Here is a 15,932-nt window from a genome sequence, read left to right on the forward strand (position 1 = left end):
ATGTTCAGTGCAGTTGACAAAAATATTGCCTCAATTAAGGTCAAAGTTGAGTGTAACGGCGAATTTTAAGAAAAGTGATACAGTTTGGAAAAGTTACCCAGAATCCCAGGTCAGGGTAGACTTACCAGATGGGATGAGAAGGAAAGACTGATTGTTGTCGACTGCACTGGATGAGATTTGAAAACCTGAGAGTTTAAAGGTGGAAGACCTTCCATTTTCTGAACTGTACCCCTATTCCTAAACTTCTCCAGTGTTTTTCCTTCATCCCTCTTCCCCATGAACTCTTCTGGAGCCATTGGCTCAGAAGGATGGTTGAAGAGTGTGTGTGTGTGTGTGTGTGTGTGTGTGTGTGTGTGTGTGTGTGTGTGTGTGTGTTCTCCTACTGCCAACTGATTATCTGTCCAATTACATTGAGTATAGACTCAGATGTCTATGACTGATTCATTGCGGAGGGTAGTTTGGCAGCCCACAGGCAATGGAAATATCTTAAATCTTGTAGCTACAAATAGGCCAGATGTCGTCGATAACATCAGTATAGAAACAGGGATTAGCGATCATGATGTAATTACAGCAACTATGACTACAAAAACTGATAAATCAGTTAAGCAGGCTAGGAGAGTGTTTCTGCTAGGAAAACAGATAAGTAGTTATTAGCATCTCACTTAGACAGTGAATTGACATCACTTAGTTCCAATAAGATGAATGTAGAGAAACTATGGGTAAAGTTTAAGCAGATAGTAAATCATGCCCTGGAAAATTATGTTCCTATTAAGTGGATTAAGGATGAGAAAGACCCACCATGATTTAATAACAAGATTCAGAAAATGCTGAGGAAGCAGAGGCTGTTGCACTCTTGGTTCAAAAGAGAATGTGGAAATGATGACAAGCAAAGGTTAATAGAGATTTGTGCATCTGTGAAAAGATCTATGCATGAAACATACAACTACTACCACTGTCATACCTCAGCAAAAGGTCTGGCCGAGAACTCAAGAAAATTCTGGTCTTATGTAAAATCGCTAATTGGGTCTAACGCTTCCATCCAGTCACTTGTTGACCAGTCTAGTGTGGCAGTTGCAGATAGCAAAACAAAAACATAAGTTTTAAATTTCATGTTCAAGAAATTATTCATACAGTAGAATCAAACAAACATACCATTATTTGACCATCGAACAGACTCTTGTATGGACGACGCAGTAATAAGCATTACTGACATAGAGAAACAAACTGAATGAGTTGAAGATGTATAACTCACCTTGTCAAAATGGAACCCAATTCCACTTTTCAAAGTGTACTCTATCGATTTGGCCCTTGACCTAGTTTGCATTTATCATGAAGCTATCACCCAGCACAACATCCCAAGCAACTGGAAAAAAGTACAGGTGACTCCTATGTATAATAAGGGCAAAAGAACGGACCCACAATATTATGGGCCAATATCCCTGCTGCAGAATCCTTGAATGTATTCTCAGTTTGAATACAATAAATTTTCTTGGGACCAAGAACTGTATGTCTGCAAACCAGCATGGTTTTAGAAAACATCAGTTGCACTAAACTCAGTTTGCCCTTTTCTCACATGATATACTGCAAACTAGGGATGAAGGGCAACAGGCAGAGTCCATATTTCTAGACTTCTGGCAAGCATTTGACACAGTGCCTCAGTGCAGGCTAATAAAGAAGGTATGGGCATATGGAATATGTGGTGTCACCGCCAGACACCGTACTTGCTAGGTGGTAGCCTTTAAATCGGCCGCAGTCCGTTAGTATACGTCGGACCTGCGTGTCGCCACTATCAGTGATTGCAGACAGAGCGCCGCCACACGGCAGGTCTAGTCTAGAGAGACTCCCTAGCACTCGCCCAGTTGTACAGCCGACTTTGCTAGTGATGGTTCACTGTCTACATACGCTCTCATTTGCAGAGACGACAGTTTAGCATAGCCTTCAGCTACTTCATTTGCTACGACCTAGCAAGGCGCCATATTCAGTTACTATAATGCCTATCTTCAAGAATGTATTCTGAACAGATAATATTGTGAATCATGTACCGTCAAGAGTGACGTTCATCATTAATGGATTAGAGTTAAGTATCAAACTAATTATGTCTGCTTTCTGAATTCTCATTCCTTGTCATGTTCCAGACCTCATGTCAGTATAGTTCTTCCCTCCTCACGCTAGCCTGCTTGAGCTAAAACGCGTGCATTTCGGCCTCCACTCATAACCCGATGTTGGCTCTTCTGCTAACACAAAAGAATAGGTTCACAGATATGTGAATGGCTCAAAGAATTCTTAAGCAACAGAACCCAGTATGTTGTCCTTGGCTGTGAGTGTTCATCAGAGACAAGGGTACCATCAGGAGTGCCCCAAGGAAGTGTGACAGGTCTGCCATTATTCTCTATGTACATAAATGATTTGGCAGACAGGGTGGGCAGCAAGATGTGGTTGTTTGCTGATGATGCTATGGTGTATGGTAAGGTGCCAAAGTTGAGCAACTGTAGGAGGATATAAGATGGCTTAGACAAAATTTCAAATCAGTGTGATCAATGGCAGCTATCTCTGAATATAGAAAAACATAATTTACATGTGAATGAGTAGGTAAAATGAACCTGTAATGTTCAGATACAGCATTAGTAGTCCTGCTTGACACTGTCGTGTTGTTTAAATATTTGGGTGTAACATTGCAAAGCAATATGAAATGGAACAAACATGTGAGAATTGCGGCAGGTAAGAGAATTCTGGCAGGTAAGGTGAATGGTCAGCTTCAGTTTACTGGAATAATTACAGGAAAGCATAATACATCTGTAAAGGAGAGCACATATAGAACACTAGTGCAACCTGTTCTTGAGTACTGCTCAAGTGTTTGGGATCCATTCCAGCTTAGATTAAAGGAAGACCCTGAAGCAATTTAGAGGCAGACTGCTATATTTGTTACTAGTAGGTTCAAATAAGACACAAGTATTACAGAGGTGCTTCGGGAACTCAGATGGGGATCTCTGGGGGGAAGGCAACATTCTTTTCGAGGGGCAATATTGAGAAAATTCAGAGAACTGGCATTTGAAGCTAACTGCAGGATGATTCTACTGCCCCCAACATATGTTGTGTGTAAGGACCACAAAGATAAGATACAAGAAATTAGGGTTCATATGGAGGCATATAGACAGTTGTTTTGCCCTTGTTCTATTTCAGTAGAACAGGAAAGGAAATGACTAGTAGTGGTATAGGGCACCCTCCACCATGCACCATATGATTGATTGCACAATATCTATGTAGACGTATATCATTTCACCATTATAACAGTGGCAGTTGTTGTTGAAGCTGATCAGCTGTAGCAGGATTCATTGTTGCTATACCTGTGCAGTATTATCTGTTACTCTGATGCTGTTGAAGCTGCAGCTTTTTGTTGTATTTGCTGTCAGTGTTACTGTTGTTGTTGTTATAAAACTTTCAGCAGTTCCACAATGACTGAATCTTTCCTGATAGAAAACAGTTTCAAATTTATCACATCATATCTCAAAAACCATGGATTCATTGAAATGCATTTTTTCCATTTAGTACCAAAGTATCCCACTCAGCAATAAATGTTTGTAATTAGTTAAGTTTAAACATTGAAAAAGACCTTTGATCCTCCTCTCCCCTCCCCTCCCTAATATATAGCTCATAACAAATATCTCCCACAGAAATTATGTAAAAACGGAAAAATTCACTATGATACAGGCTTATATAGTTTCTAAAAGTATCTTTAAAAAAATATTTTCCAATTTTCATTAATGTCTGAGTTATATTTCTTTTTGAGATAGGTGAAAGTTTGGCATCTGGAAAGGTTTGCTACTTCAGAATTGGCAGATACAATATTTTGCACAGTGAAGGTGGCATGAAGTGCTGTAACATTTTGTGAACATAATTTTCTAGTTTCTAAAGTGTTTTAATTGTAAGATATACTTTGACCTGTCCAATATCTGATGTGCTGTACTGTACATGTAAGATTTACTGGGCCAATAAATACAATACAATACAAAACCTTGGGAGCCGGCAATGCCAATACAGCCAGCACTGTTGTATTGTTAGTGGGAGCAGTCCAGCCCACTCATTGTCAAAAACACCAACTAATTTAAATAGGACTATAGACACAAAGCATTTGTAGCCATTGATAGTTATTTCTATGACCTGTTTTAATACCCCTGGTAAACAATTTATATTGTCCAAGAGTGGAACAAAGCCACTTACTGTAACCCTACAATTTTTTTGCTACATGTGTCTAACTGCAGTCATACATACCTTTAAATTGCAACTGCCCCAGTGTTATTTTATTTGAAACTGTTGGTAGAAATCAGTCATCACTAAACGAAAAGTTTGAGCAGAAAAAGATCTGATCAACTGTGGTGTGTTGCAGGACTCAGTAGGTACAGTATTGGGACCCCTTCTCTCTCTTGACTTTATAAATGATCTAACTCTCAATCTGCCTGATGCTCCTCTAGTTGTGTTTGCTGATCATACAAATTTGTTGTTCCATGGCACATCAATTCATCAAAGAAGACTTAGGCTCACTGATGGTATTAGCAGACTACTGTCCTGGCTCTTCAAAAAGGTCATTATTGATTACTAGCAAACAAGCACACATGTTATGCTGTCTGTCCAGACAACAGCCAACCCACACATTGCCAGTAGAACTAGAAGACACTAAAACTGAGCAACTGTCAATTCTCTCAATTCTTGGGTGGATAGGCTGATAGTTCTTTGCAGTGGGATGCACACAGAGAGAAACTGCTAAATAAATGAAGCAGCCTTTGCTAAGCTTCCAGAAGTTTCAGTCAATCCTGTGACATTAATACAATGGAAACAGCATACTATGGTTTAGCCCATTCACAACTTCCATGTGGCCTACCTTTCTGTGTGGCATCAACAGAAAAGTATTCTTAATGCAAAAAAGATCATAAAAATCATTAAAGGTGTATCTTCACAAACAACAGTCAAACCAGTTGTTCAGGAACTAAACATATTGCCAGCTCCCTGCACCTGTATTACAGTAGCTATCTGTCTCATTCAGAAAAATTTATACCTCTTTGAAACACAATAAAATTGATGGATATAATAAAAGAACTACTGGAGACAGTCATGTAACAGTTCAAGGAGTGAGCAGATGCTGTACTGCTGAAGTAAGAAACATGAGAAGGTTACTCTACAACAAACTACCCTTTACCATAAGAAAGAAGAACAGCACATGTAGGAAAAACGTTAAAGATCTACTTAGCAAAAATATTTTCTACTCTGTTGACGAGTACATGAATAGAAATGGGAACTGCACTAGTCAGTGGCATAAATGGGGAAGAGTCTATACCTAAGTATTTGTATCTCATATGAGTACCTTATATTTTTGCTGTCCTGTACATTTTCTTATGCTGAGAAGATCTTTTACTTTTTATATGTATTTCAAGTATTTCTTATACTTATTTGTTGTAACAGTGAAGTACGATTTAGTGTAAATGCTACTTAATAGTGTTTTACAGTTAGTGGCATTCATTTATTTGTATTATTAAGACCTAAAATATTTGATTAGCTGACAAAATTTTCTTCTGTTTTAACGTGACCAATTTTATAGGAAAGGTATGAAACATTTTTGTGTGTTTATTTTCTCTAATGTATCCTGTGTAATGTGTTTTCATGATATTGTCATATATCTTGTGTGTTTTGTATATCATAAGAAGCATGAGACTAAATAATAACAACCAAATAAATAAATTTCTAATGTCCCCAGTGTCATGGGGCCTTAAGATTTTAACTGTTAAGTATACAGATATAATAGTGAAAATCAAGTCAATTAGTCCAGTAATCATTTGTTTCCATTGCTCACCTTGTACTTGCAATTAAAAATGTTCCACTCTTTATCAGCACCTAGCTTGTAATTAAGTTGGACCCAGAATATTGTAATAAACAAAGTGGAACACAGTGTGCTTTCTTCTGTTTCTTCTTCTTTCACTTCACCCTCTTTGGAGCCTAATGAATCAGCCATTTCTTTATATGTTGTTCCTTTGTTTATGCTCAATATTTCTTCATTCTCTCTCACCTCCTACTCCTCCTCCTCCTCCTCCTCCTCCTGCTCCTCCTTCCCTCTTCTGAGGTAATGGGTTTTGACTTTATTTATAATTTTGTCTTGGAACTTGAACTTGGATCTTTTTTTAGTATTGCATTGTTCTATGGAGTAATGACTTTTCTGTAATTTTTAATTCTCTAAGGTCTTTTTCAATTTCTGTAAACCATTTAGGTTTTGTTAAGCGGTTATGGAAGAAATTCAAAATTAATTTAGTTAATCTGTTAGAGTTCATTCTGGAAAGATGTCCATAAAAATTTAGTCTCATTTGTTGCATAGAATGTGAGTTTTTCGGTTGTTTTGTAGAGAGTTTCATCCTTTATGTATACTATTTTATCATCCTGATATTTTTTCCTATGATATTTCTTAAAATTTTTCTTTCTTTTAGTTCCAATTGTTCTATCTGGCCTATGTGATTCATGGTTAGTGTTTCTGCTGCATGCAAAACTTCTTCTTGATCATTGTTTGGCAATGGTTAGTTTTGGACCCCCATGAAAGGTATTTCTTGTTGTAATCTGTTTTCTCAATTGGAAGGCTAATTCAAGTTCGTTTTTCATGGATTATATTGCCCTACATTCTGTTGCATTCCAACAGATCCATAATCCCAGATATTTAAATTCTTTACTATTTTTATTTTCTATTCTTAGACTTCAGGGTATTTATTTGTTGTTTTTTTTTTAATTACCATGATTCTAATTTTTTCAAAGGAAATGTTAAGACCTACTTTATATGCTTGTTTCTCTAGTTCAAAGATTTATTCCTTTGCTTCCTCCATTGTTTTAGCAAACAGGGCCAGATCATCTGCAAATGCACTGCAGTTGATTTTGAGATTCTTCTTTTTTCAGCTCAGTCTTATTACACTCTTTATATTTTTGTTTCATTCTCTGATTGCTTTCTGAAGTACACAACTGAACAATAATGGGGAAATGCTATCTCCTTGTTTAATCCTTTTTTTATTTCAAATGGGTTTGATACTTCACACATGAATTTCACTTTTGAAAATGTATTTCTAACAGTGGCTTTTGTTATGTTGGTTGTTTTCTTATCCAAACCCAGTTCTTTCATTGCTGATATGAGAGATTCTCTATCAATCGAATCAAACATCATCTTGAAATCAATGATGGAAACTATGTCTGCCTTTGTACTTGATTTTTTATATGCCATAATGTTTCTGAGTTTCAGTATTTGTCCAGAGAATGATCTACCCTTTCTGAACCCTCCCTGGTATCCCTCTCGCCTCCCCCCCCCCCCCCCACCTCCCACCCCCCCCCCCAAAAAAAAATCACTTGTGGGTCCAAATGCAGCTCTTCTCTATTGAGAAAAACTTTTGAAAGAATCTTATCCTGCATCCAGCATATTCATATGTAATTTTTTGGATCTTTTTGAAGCCTTTTTTGTGATGAGTGTGGATGAGAGCTGTTCTTCACTCTACTGACATTTGCCTATTATAGAGTAAATATTATTCTTATAATTATGAACAAATAATTCTTATGGTTCATTGCAGTTATCTTTAATTCCAATACACTGCTTAAATGTATCTCGGTTTTCAAGAAAAAGGAAAATTAAGTGATAACATTATGTATTTATGTAGAACATGGTACTTTGTTAATGTGTGTCTGTAGATTTTAAAATACTGGGATCACTGTTTAGTCACAAAGTAGTATAATTTAAACTGCTGCCATGTATTGTGTTACCATCTTTATATGACAAAATATTGTTTTTCTATTATTATTATTATTATTTTACTTAGTTATATAATTGTTTATTCACCTTCTTCCAGATAGCAAATGCAGTGTGGTGGTACTACATTTCAAAACTGCTTGAATTCTGTGACACATTCTTTTTCATTTTGCGAAAGAAGGACAACCAACTGACCTTTCTACATGTGTACCATCACTCTACCATGTTTTCTCTGTGGTGGATAGGCATTAAGTGGGTGCCTAGTGGTTCAAGTAAGTATTTAAAAATAACAGTTATTAACTGTAATCTTTTTACAAGGCGAAATTTATGGGGGATACTTTATGAGCATACCAAGAGTCACTTTGCATTTTCCCAGGTCTTTTGAACTTTGTAAAGTACACACAATATAAAATTTATCTGTATGCACTCATGTATTTCCCTGACACTTCAGTTGATTTAAATACAATCTACCCATATGCCAAGCCTATGCATCAGATATATATTTTATTTATATATTTTCTCCAATGTGGCCAGCAGATAGTTATATAACTTGTAACAGTGTATTCTTTGGAGTCACGTAGATGCCATAGAATTGTATCAGCACAGTGGAGTTGCTGGCATTGTTTATAATGCAGGTACACTGTTTCAGCTACAGGTGGCTGGACAGTTAAGTTCTGTTAGCTCCAATTTCAAATTAGTCTGATACCCTTAACTGAAAATTTGTGTGATTATGTTCATAATTTTATCAAACTAAAATTCAAATTAGTATACTACTGAATTATGAGACAGAACTGGTGGTCAGTATTTACTTCAGATGGCTAAATGTGTAGTACAGCCAATGGATGCATATAAAAGCAAAAGTGACACACCAACAAGGCCTTGAAACAAATAAATGCTTTGTTGAGAAGGAGGAGGGATATGTCCAGGAAGATAAGAAGGAAGGTCATACCACTCAGACTGTAGGGTGAGTGAAACAGGAATGAGGATCGACAAAAGATGAAAGGGGAGGCATCAGAGACACTAAGTAAAACATGGCACTCTGATAAGCACTGGGCCAGCTTCAGCTCCACTTCAAAGATGATAAAGACAGAGTGAGAAATAAAGATAGGCTACGGAAAAGAGAGATGAATAATGTAAGTAAGAATTAGGACAGCAAAAAGATTCATAATAAAAAATACATTTAATTAAAAAATAATGAAAAGAAGAGAGGATGGCATCCAGGAAGATATTAGGGTGCAAATTGCAAGGATATATGGGAGGGCAAGTTCCCATGTCCATAGTTCAGGGAAGCCAGGCTGCAAGGAGGGCCCACAGGCATCCATAGCAAAAATATCTGCTCCATCATTAAACCCTTCAGCACATAATTAAACACCTCTCAAGACTTTCCTTTCTGCAACTACACAGATTTTATTCATAAAAAAATCTCCCAGGCATTATCCTCCTGTCACTCCTCTACTAATAGTTTCCACTTCTAAAAAACTCGGAAGCACTCCCATTATCACCTAGTATCACCCAAGGCCTTGAATGCCTCAATACTTTTCTCCACCAACACTATGACTTTCTCAAGTCAATTCTGCAGTGAGATCTTTTCTTTCTGATACCCTCCACACAGCACTCACTGCCACCTACCATTGCCCTCCTAACCTGTGTAACGTGCTAGTCAAACCTAAAGACATTATACATTCCCAAAGGTTCCTGCCTGTGCAACTGTCCCTGTCCCTTGCACCAACTCATTACCAACTACTCCAGCAACGCCACTGGTAAATCATACCTGGCCTCAGTTGCCTGAGACTGCAGTCATGTGTGTGAGGTGCTTTTGTATGAATGTGTATGTTTGTGTTTGTCATCTAATTGTGATGAAGGCCTTGCGGGCTGAAAGCTATATTTGTGACAGTCTTTTTGTTGTGCCTATCTGTGACTCAACATATCCGCTGTATGGTGAGTACCAACTTTCCTTTTCACAATATTGTTACGTTCCATCCTTGATTTTCCATTGTTTGATACAATGTCGAAGGTAGAGCAATTTGTGAAATCATGCATGTTGCTTATTACCTAACTTGCTTCCACTGCATAGTATTTTATATAGGTGTCAGTGAACCCACACAACTCATTCCTTAAAGAATCAAAATTCCCATGTACAAAACAGCTACAAATGTCTGATTACTTTACAAATGAGTTAGTGTTAAATATTTGACATTAAACATGTAACAGAAAGTTTTGAAAGGCTTGGAAATCATGTTTAAAGTTTTTTGGAAGTCACTAAGTGCCCTCATTATCAAACACTGGACAAATATAATCTGGACTCCATTTTAAGGAAAAGCTAATTTTTCACGCATCTCATTGTTTACGGTATCACAACTCCTGAGCTGCGTATCATATAATGATATAATTTTGCAGGTACATTCAGTGATATATGTGGATACTTTCTGCAAAATGTATTATAAATAGACTTAGTAGTAAAGAAGTAATAAATTAAAACAGTATGCCTGATGCTCAAGTTTTATCACATGAGAAACAAAAATGTAGTAAATCATAAACTATTTTCTCTTTCGGCATTTTGTGGGGGATGTCAGTGGGAAAAATTTCATAAAGTATGCAGTTAATGTAAGGTATGTTGGAAGTCACCAAGTGCTCTTCACATATACTGGATGAATATAGTCTGGGTAATTCGTGCACCATGAGCTACACTGTTCTTAACACATAGACACAGTTTCTGACTATAATACTTGTTTTGCTGTGCTAAACTTTTAATATAAGATCTTACTTAATAAATAGAGTATGATAGCATTTTAAATTCAATCACTGATTATAAGAAATAATGAAAATTAAATTTTGTTGACTCTGGAAGCCATTAGACAGGCATCCTGCAACTGGGACCACGCTGTGGGCTGATCATTCAATAAGATAGATGGCCACCACCAAACTAGCTGAGTGCATGGATGGGCGTGGAAGAACTGTCCACCGTGCTGACATTCGGTACACAGTTGTTGGAAATGCTTACAGCATGACCCAAGGGACCTGAGTGTCTGCTACACCACACAGGCTGTTTGGATTCTCCCACCAGGTGCTTGGCAATGGTCGTGCTGAGTTCGAGACATCGGTTACCACCAGATCCCTGAAATTAAGCACCTGTACAGGTGATTGTTTGGGCACACGGCTTGCTGTTGACAATGTTTCCTTTGCGTTTATGTCCCGGGGGGCAGGAGTGATGGTGACACGAAACCCCTGACCACCAGTCTTTGTGCCAATGGCCTGGATTAAATTCCAAACCTCTTTGCACAGTTTCATGAAATGAGGGCATGTGACACTGTCAGTGGTTTTCCATTTATCAGGTGGGGGCTTCAAGCTTCAAGGCATACTTGGTGTTATTTGAGAAGAGCAGGCTGTCAGCTGGCACCAGGTTTCACCTTCTCCCACCATCTTCAAAATGAATGTGAGACTACACTCCACACTACACATACATTACAGTAACCTACACTTAACAGGATACACTTACCCACAAAACTCTCATACTTTATGAAGGAAAGGCACCTGCAGGTGTGAAGGACAGGGAAAAACTTTCCAGTTCAGTGGCTGATATGCCCTTTAGTGTCCCCCAGCCATTCATGCCATACAAGTTTACTTTCCTTTATTTTACCCCAATACTTACTCCTCTGAACTCAAGAGATGTTAACTTGCCCTCAAGTATATTATATAATGACTCTCTTTTTCTGCCCTTATTCTTAACTGCACTGTCATCTCTTCCTTCTTATCTATCTTTGTCTCTCACTCTGTCCTTATCATCTCTGGATTATGATATTTTTTATTTATTTAATTTACACGTCAAATTCTATAGGACCAAATTGAGGATCAAATCTCCAAGGTCATGGAACATGTCATCACATGAAATTACAACATAAAAGTTATAACAGATAAAAATAAATGTTTATGAACCTGAAAATAGTCAAGCCATAAGTTCAAGTAAATGCAATCAACAATACAACAAGAATCAGCATAATTTTTCTAGGAACTCCTCGACAGAATAGAAGGAGTGACCCATGAGAAAACTCTTCAGTTTCGATTTGAAAGGACGTGGATTACTGCTAAGATTTTTGAATTTGAGTGGTAGCTTATTGAAAATGTATAATGCACACCTATCTGCACAAGAGTTAAGGAAGTCTGATCCAAATGCAGGTGTGATTTCTGCCGAGTATTAACTGAGTGAAAGCTGCTTATTTTTGGGAATAAGCTAATATCATTAACAAGAAATGACAGTAAGGAATATATCTATTGGGAGGCCAGTGTCAAAATACCCGGACTTGTGAACAGAAGTTGACAAGAGGTTCATGAACTTACACCACTTATTGCCCGAACCGCCCATTTCTAAGCCAAAAATGTCCTTTAGAACAGGAAGAGTTACCCCAAAATATAATACCAACAACATAAGCAAATGAAAATAAGCAAAGTAACCAATTTTCATATTGAATGATCACTCACTTTAGATACCATTCGAACAGTGAAAATGGCAGCATTAAGTCTTTGAACAAATCCTGAATGTGGGCTTTCCACGACAGCTTATTGTCTCTCTGAACACTAATCATATGCCCATTCTGTGAAATTAAAATGTCAGGTTTTGTTGAATTGTGTGATAGATACTGTAAAAACTGAGTCTTACTGTGATTTAATGTTAGTTTATTTTTATTTAATGTTAGTTTATTTTCTACAAGCCATGAACTTAGGTCATGAACCACACTATTTGAAACAGAGCCAGTGTTGCACACAACATCCTTTACTACCAAGCTAGTGTCATCTGCAAGCAGAAATATTTTAGAGTTACCCGTAATACTAGAGGGCATATCATTTATATAAATAAGCAACAGGAGTGGCCCCAACACTGGTCCCTGGGGCACCCCCCACTCCACCATACCCCACTCAGACCCCACATCACAGCCATTCTCAACATTGTGAATAATGACCTTTTGCTGTCTGTTGAAGAGGTGAACCAATTGTGAGCCAATCCTAGTATTCCGTAATGGTCCAACTTCTGGAGCAGTATTTTATGATCAGCACACTCAAATGCCTTCATTAAATCAAAAAATATGCCTAGCATTTGAAACATTTTGTTTAACCCATCGAGTACCTCACAGAGAAAAGAGAATATAGTATTTTCAGTTGTTAAATGATTTTTAAAGCCGAACTGTATATTTAATAGCAAACTGTGTGATATAAAACGATCAATTATCCTTCCATACACAGCCTTTTCAGTAACTTTAGCAAACACTGATGGCATAGATAAAGGCCTAAAATTATTTACATCATCCCTTTCTCCCTTTTTATAAAGTGGCTTTACTACTGAGTACTTTAATCGTTCAGGAAACTGGCCATTCCTAAAGGAAAAATTACAAATATGGCTAAATACAGGGCTAACATGCAGATCACAGTACTTTAATATTCTGCTAGGCACTCCATCATAACCATGAGAGTCATTAATCTTCAGTGATTTAATTATTGACCCAATCTCCCTCTTGTCTGTATCACAGATGTGTGTTTCAGACATCAATCTCGGAAAGGCATTTGCCAAGAAAGTTAGATGATTTCGTGTAGAAACTAAATTGTTATTTAATTCACCAGCAATGCTCAGGAAATGATTGTTAAATACTGTACATATATATCTGATTTACCAGTAACATAAACATTTTTACTACAAACTAACCTTATATCGTTGACCTTGTGCTGCTGACAAGACACTTCCTTCACAACTGACCATATGGTTTTAATTTTAGCCTGTGAATGATGATCATTATTATTATTATATGGCATAACACAATATATATATGTGCATAAATAATGAATTTACGCGTTAATGTTTAAATTTGACAGCCAGATCACAGCACTGAGTGTCTTTCATTCAAGTCTTTCAGACCAGGAGTTGGAATTCTCTACAATACGTCTTATTGTCGATTCAATATAATAGAGGGAAACATTCCACGTGGGAAAAATATATCTAAAAACAAAGATGATGTGACTTACCAAAAGAAAGTGCTAGCAGGTCGATAGACACACAAACAAACACAAACATACACACAAAATTCTAGCTTTCGCAACCAACGGCTGCTTCGTCAGGAAAGAGGGAAGGAGAGGGAAAGACGAAAGGATGTGGGTTTTAAGGGAGAGGGTAAGGAGTCATTCCAATCCCGGGAGCGGAAAGACTTACCTTAGGGGGAAAAAAGGACGGGTATACACTCGCGTGCACACACACACACATATCCATCCACACATATACATATACACATACACATACATTACAACATATACACATATAAATGTTATGGCATATTATGTCTGTATATGTGTGGATGGATATGTGTGTGTGTGCGAGTGTATACCCGTCCTTTTTTCCCCCTAAGGTAAGTCTTTCCACTCCCGGGATTGGAATGACTCCTTACCCTCCCCCTTAAAACTCACATCCTTTCGTCTTTCTCTCTCCTTCCCTCTTTCCTGATGAAGCAGCCGTTGGCTGCGAAAGCTAGAATTTTGTGTGTATGTTTGTGTTTGTTTGTGTGTCTATCGACCTGCCAGCGCTTTCTTATTGTCTATTCATCAACACCACAGGCACATGAAGGTCTTTCATAATATTCTCACTTCTTCAGGATTTGGCACATCTCCCTTTTCCTGTTTGGACACAGTTGTCTTGACCATTCATGGTGGAGAAGCTCAAACGTTACAATCTTCACAGTTTGGTGTCAAATTGGGTGGGCATTCTGATAAGGATGATCATTCCAGCATTCCTCCCACTTCTCAATTACATAAAAAATCACCTGTAACCCAAAGATCCACACATGGGGGTTTGTGTAACTTCAGAAGAAGGGTGTATTCTGGAAAGCCCTACTTAGAAATGAATACTTTTCTGACTACATATTTGCACAGTGCCAGCTTTCCATCTCAGATGCAGAGGGAGGAAACAGGCAACCATTGAGTGAGTGTAAATAAATCTGACAGTGCCAGTAATGGTCCTCATGACCTCATTCACACATCTGTCAATCTGAGCTGTTGTGTACTGTTTTCCCACGGAGGGGCACTATATTCAGCAGCTAAGTATACAAGAGAAATTGCAGCATTGCATTTGCTCTGCAGCTGTGGAGTAGATTTTCTCTTAAGCAAAGTTTCTTTGACATGCTCACACATTGCTGGTTAAGTGACAGTGTCTGATCAAGGGCGATACCTCAATATTTAGGGACATATTTGTGGGAAACTTTGATTTCATCAAATAACACATTACTTCCCATGTACCTCTTTATTATAAAGATGGAATGCTGTAACTTTTGTTCTCCGAAGTGTGGTTGGAGTCTTCATTTGCAAAAGTACTCATTCAGTATGTTGAGGTCACTTGAGAGTGTGCTTTCACAATATTCGATATCTTTGTTATGGCATATTAAACCTCCAACTGTACCAATTTTCCAATTTTTATGTTTAAAATTGAGGACCAATTTTATCTGATAATTAGAATAGTTCTAAGAATTATATCAAAGGAATGTAGCAAAAAAAAACAAAAACTGAATGTAGAAATGATTTTTAATTGAGATTTAACATGTGAAAATCACATTCAACACTATAAACATGGGCGAAACATATTGCTAATTTGTCCTTGTGTGGTGTATCTTGAACCAAGGTCCCATACACAATTCCACATTGCAATTTTCACTCCAGGCTATTGTTTCTTTCTGTATTTTTTCGTGTCACCATTTTTTCTGGAACAACATATGCTGTATCTTCTATGAAGTTTCTTTTTATTGGATCAGGAGGTATACGAGATATGAAGTCCTTTCTGTCAGTTTTATTTAATTGGATAGATAAAACATATACTCACCAAGCATCAGCAGAACACACACATAAAAGACTGTTGTAATTGGCAAACTCTCAGAGCCAGTGGCTCCTTCTTCAGGCAGAAGGGTTGAAGGGGAAGGAAGAAGGGTGAAGGAAAAGGACTGGAGAGGTCTAGGCAAATGGATGGATTCTGAGAAAGTCACCCAGAACTGCAGGTCAGGGGAGACTTACTGTACGGGATGAGAAGGATAGACTGATTGTTGGAGACTTCATCGGACGGGATTTGAAAACCTGAGGGCTTATAGGTGGAAGACAGGATAATACTCAGACAGAGATTACATCTTCAACATCATTCACGAGTTAATAAGAG

At 37.6% G+C, this 15,932-nt stretch overlaps 1 protein-coding gene across 7 annotated transcripts in view; it reads left to right on the forward strand.

Annotated features, from left to right (window-relative positions):
* LOC124621940 (elongation of very long chain fatty acids protein 4-like) overlaps positions 1-15,932 on the forward strand; it is a 50,542-nt gene that overhangs the window by 19,216 nt on the left and 15,394 nt on the right. For all 7 annotated transcript variants that reach the window (XM_047147452.1, XM_047147455.1, XM_047147451.1 and 4 more), the window contains exon 5: positions 7,860-8,031. In XM_047147452.1, the coding sequence (XP_047003408.1) occupies positions 7,860-8,031 (172 nt within the window). The remainder of the gene's footprint in view (positions 1-7,859; positions 8,032-15,932) is intronic.

The sequence above is a fragment of the Schistocerca americana genome, chromosome 7 (genome assembly GCF_021461395.2).
Source record: "Schistocerca americana isolate TAMUIC-IGC-003095 chromosome 7, iqSchAmer2.1, whole genome shotgun sequence".
NCBI lineage: Eukaryota > Metazoa > Arthropoda > Insecta > Orthoptera > Acrididae > Schistocerca > Schistocerca americana.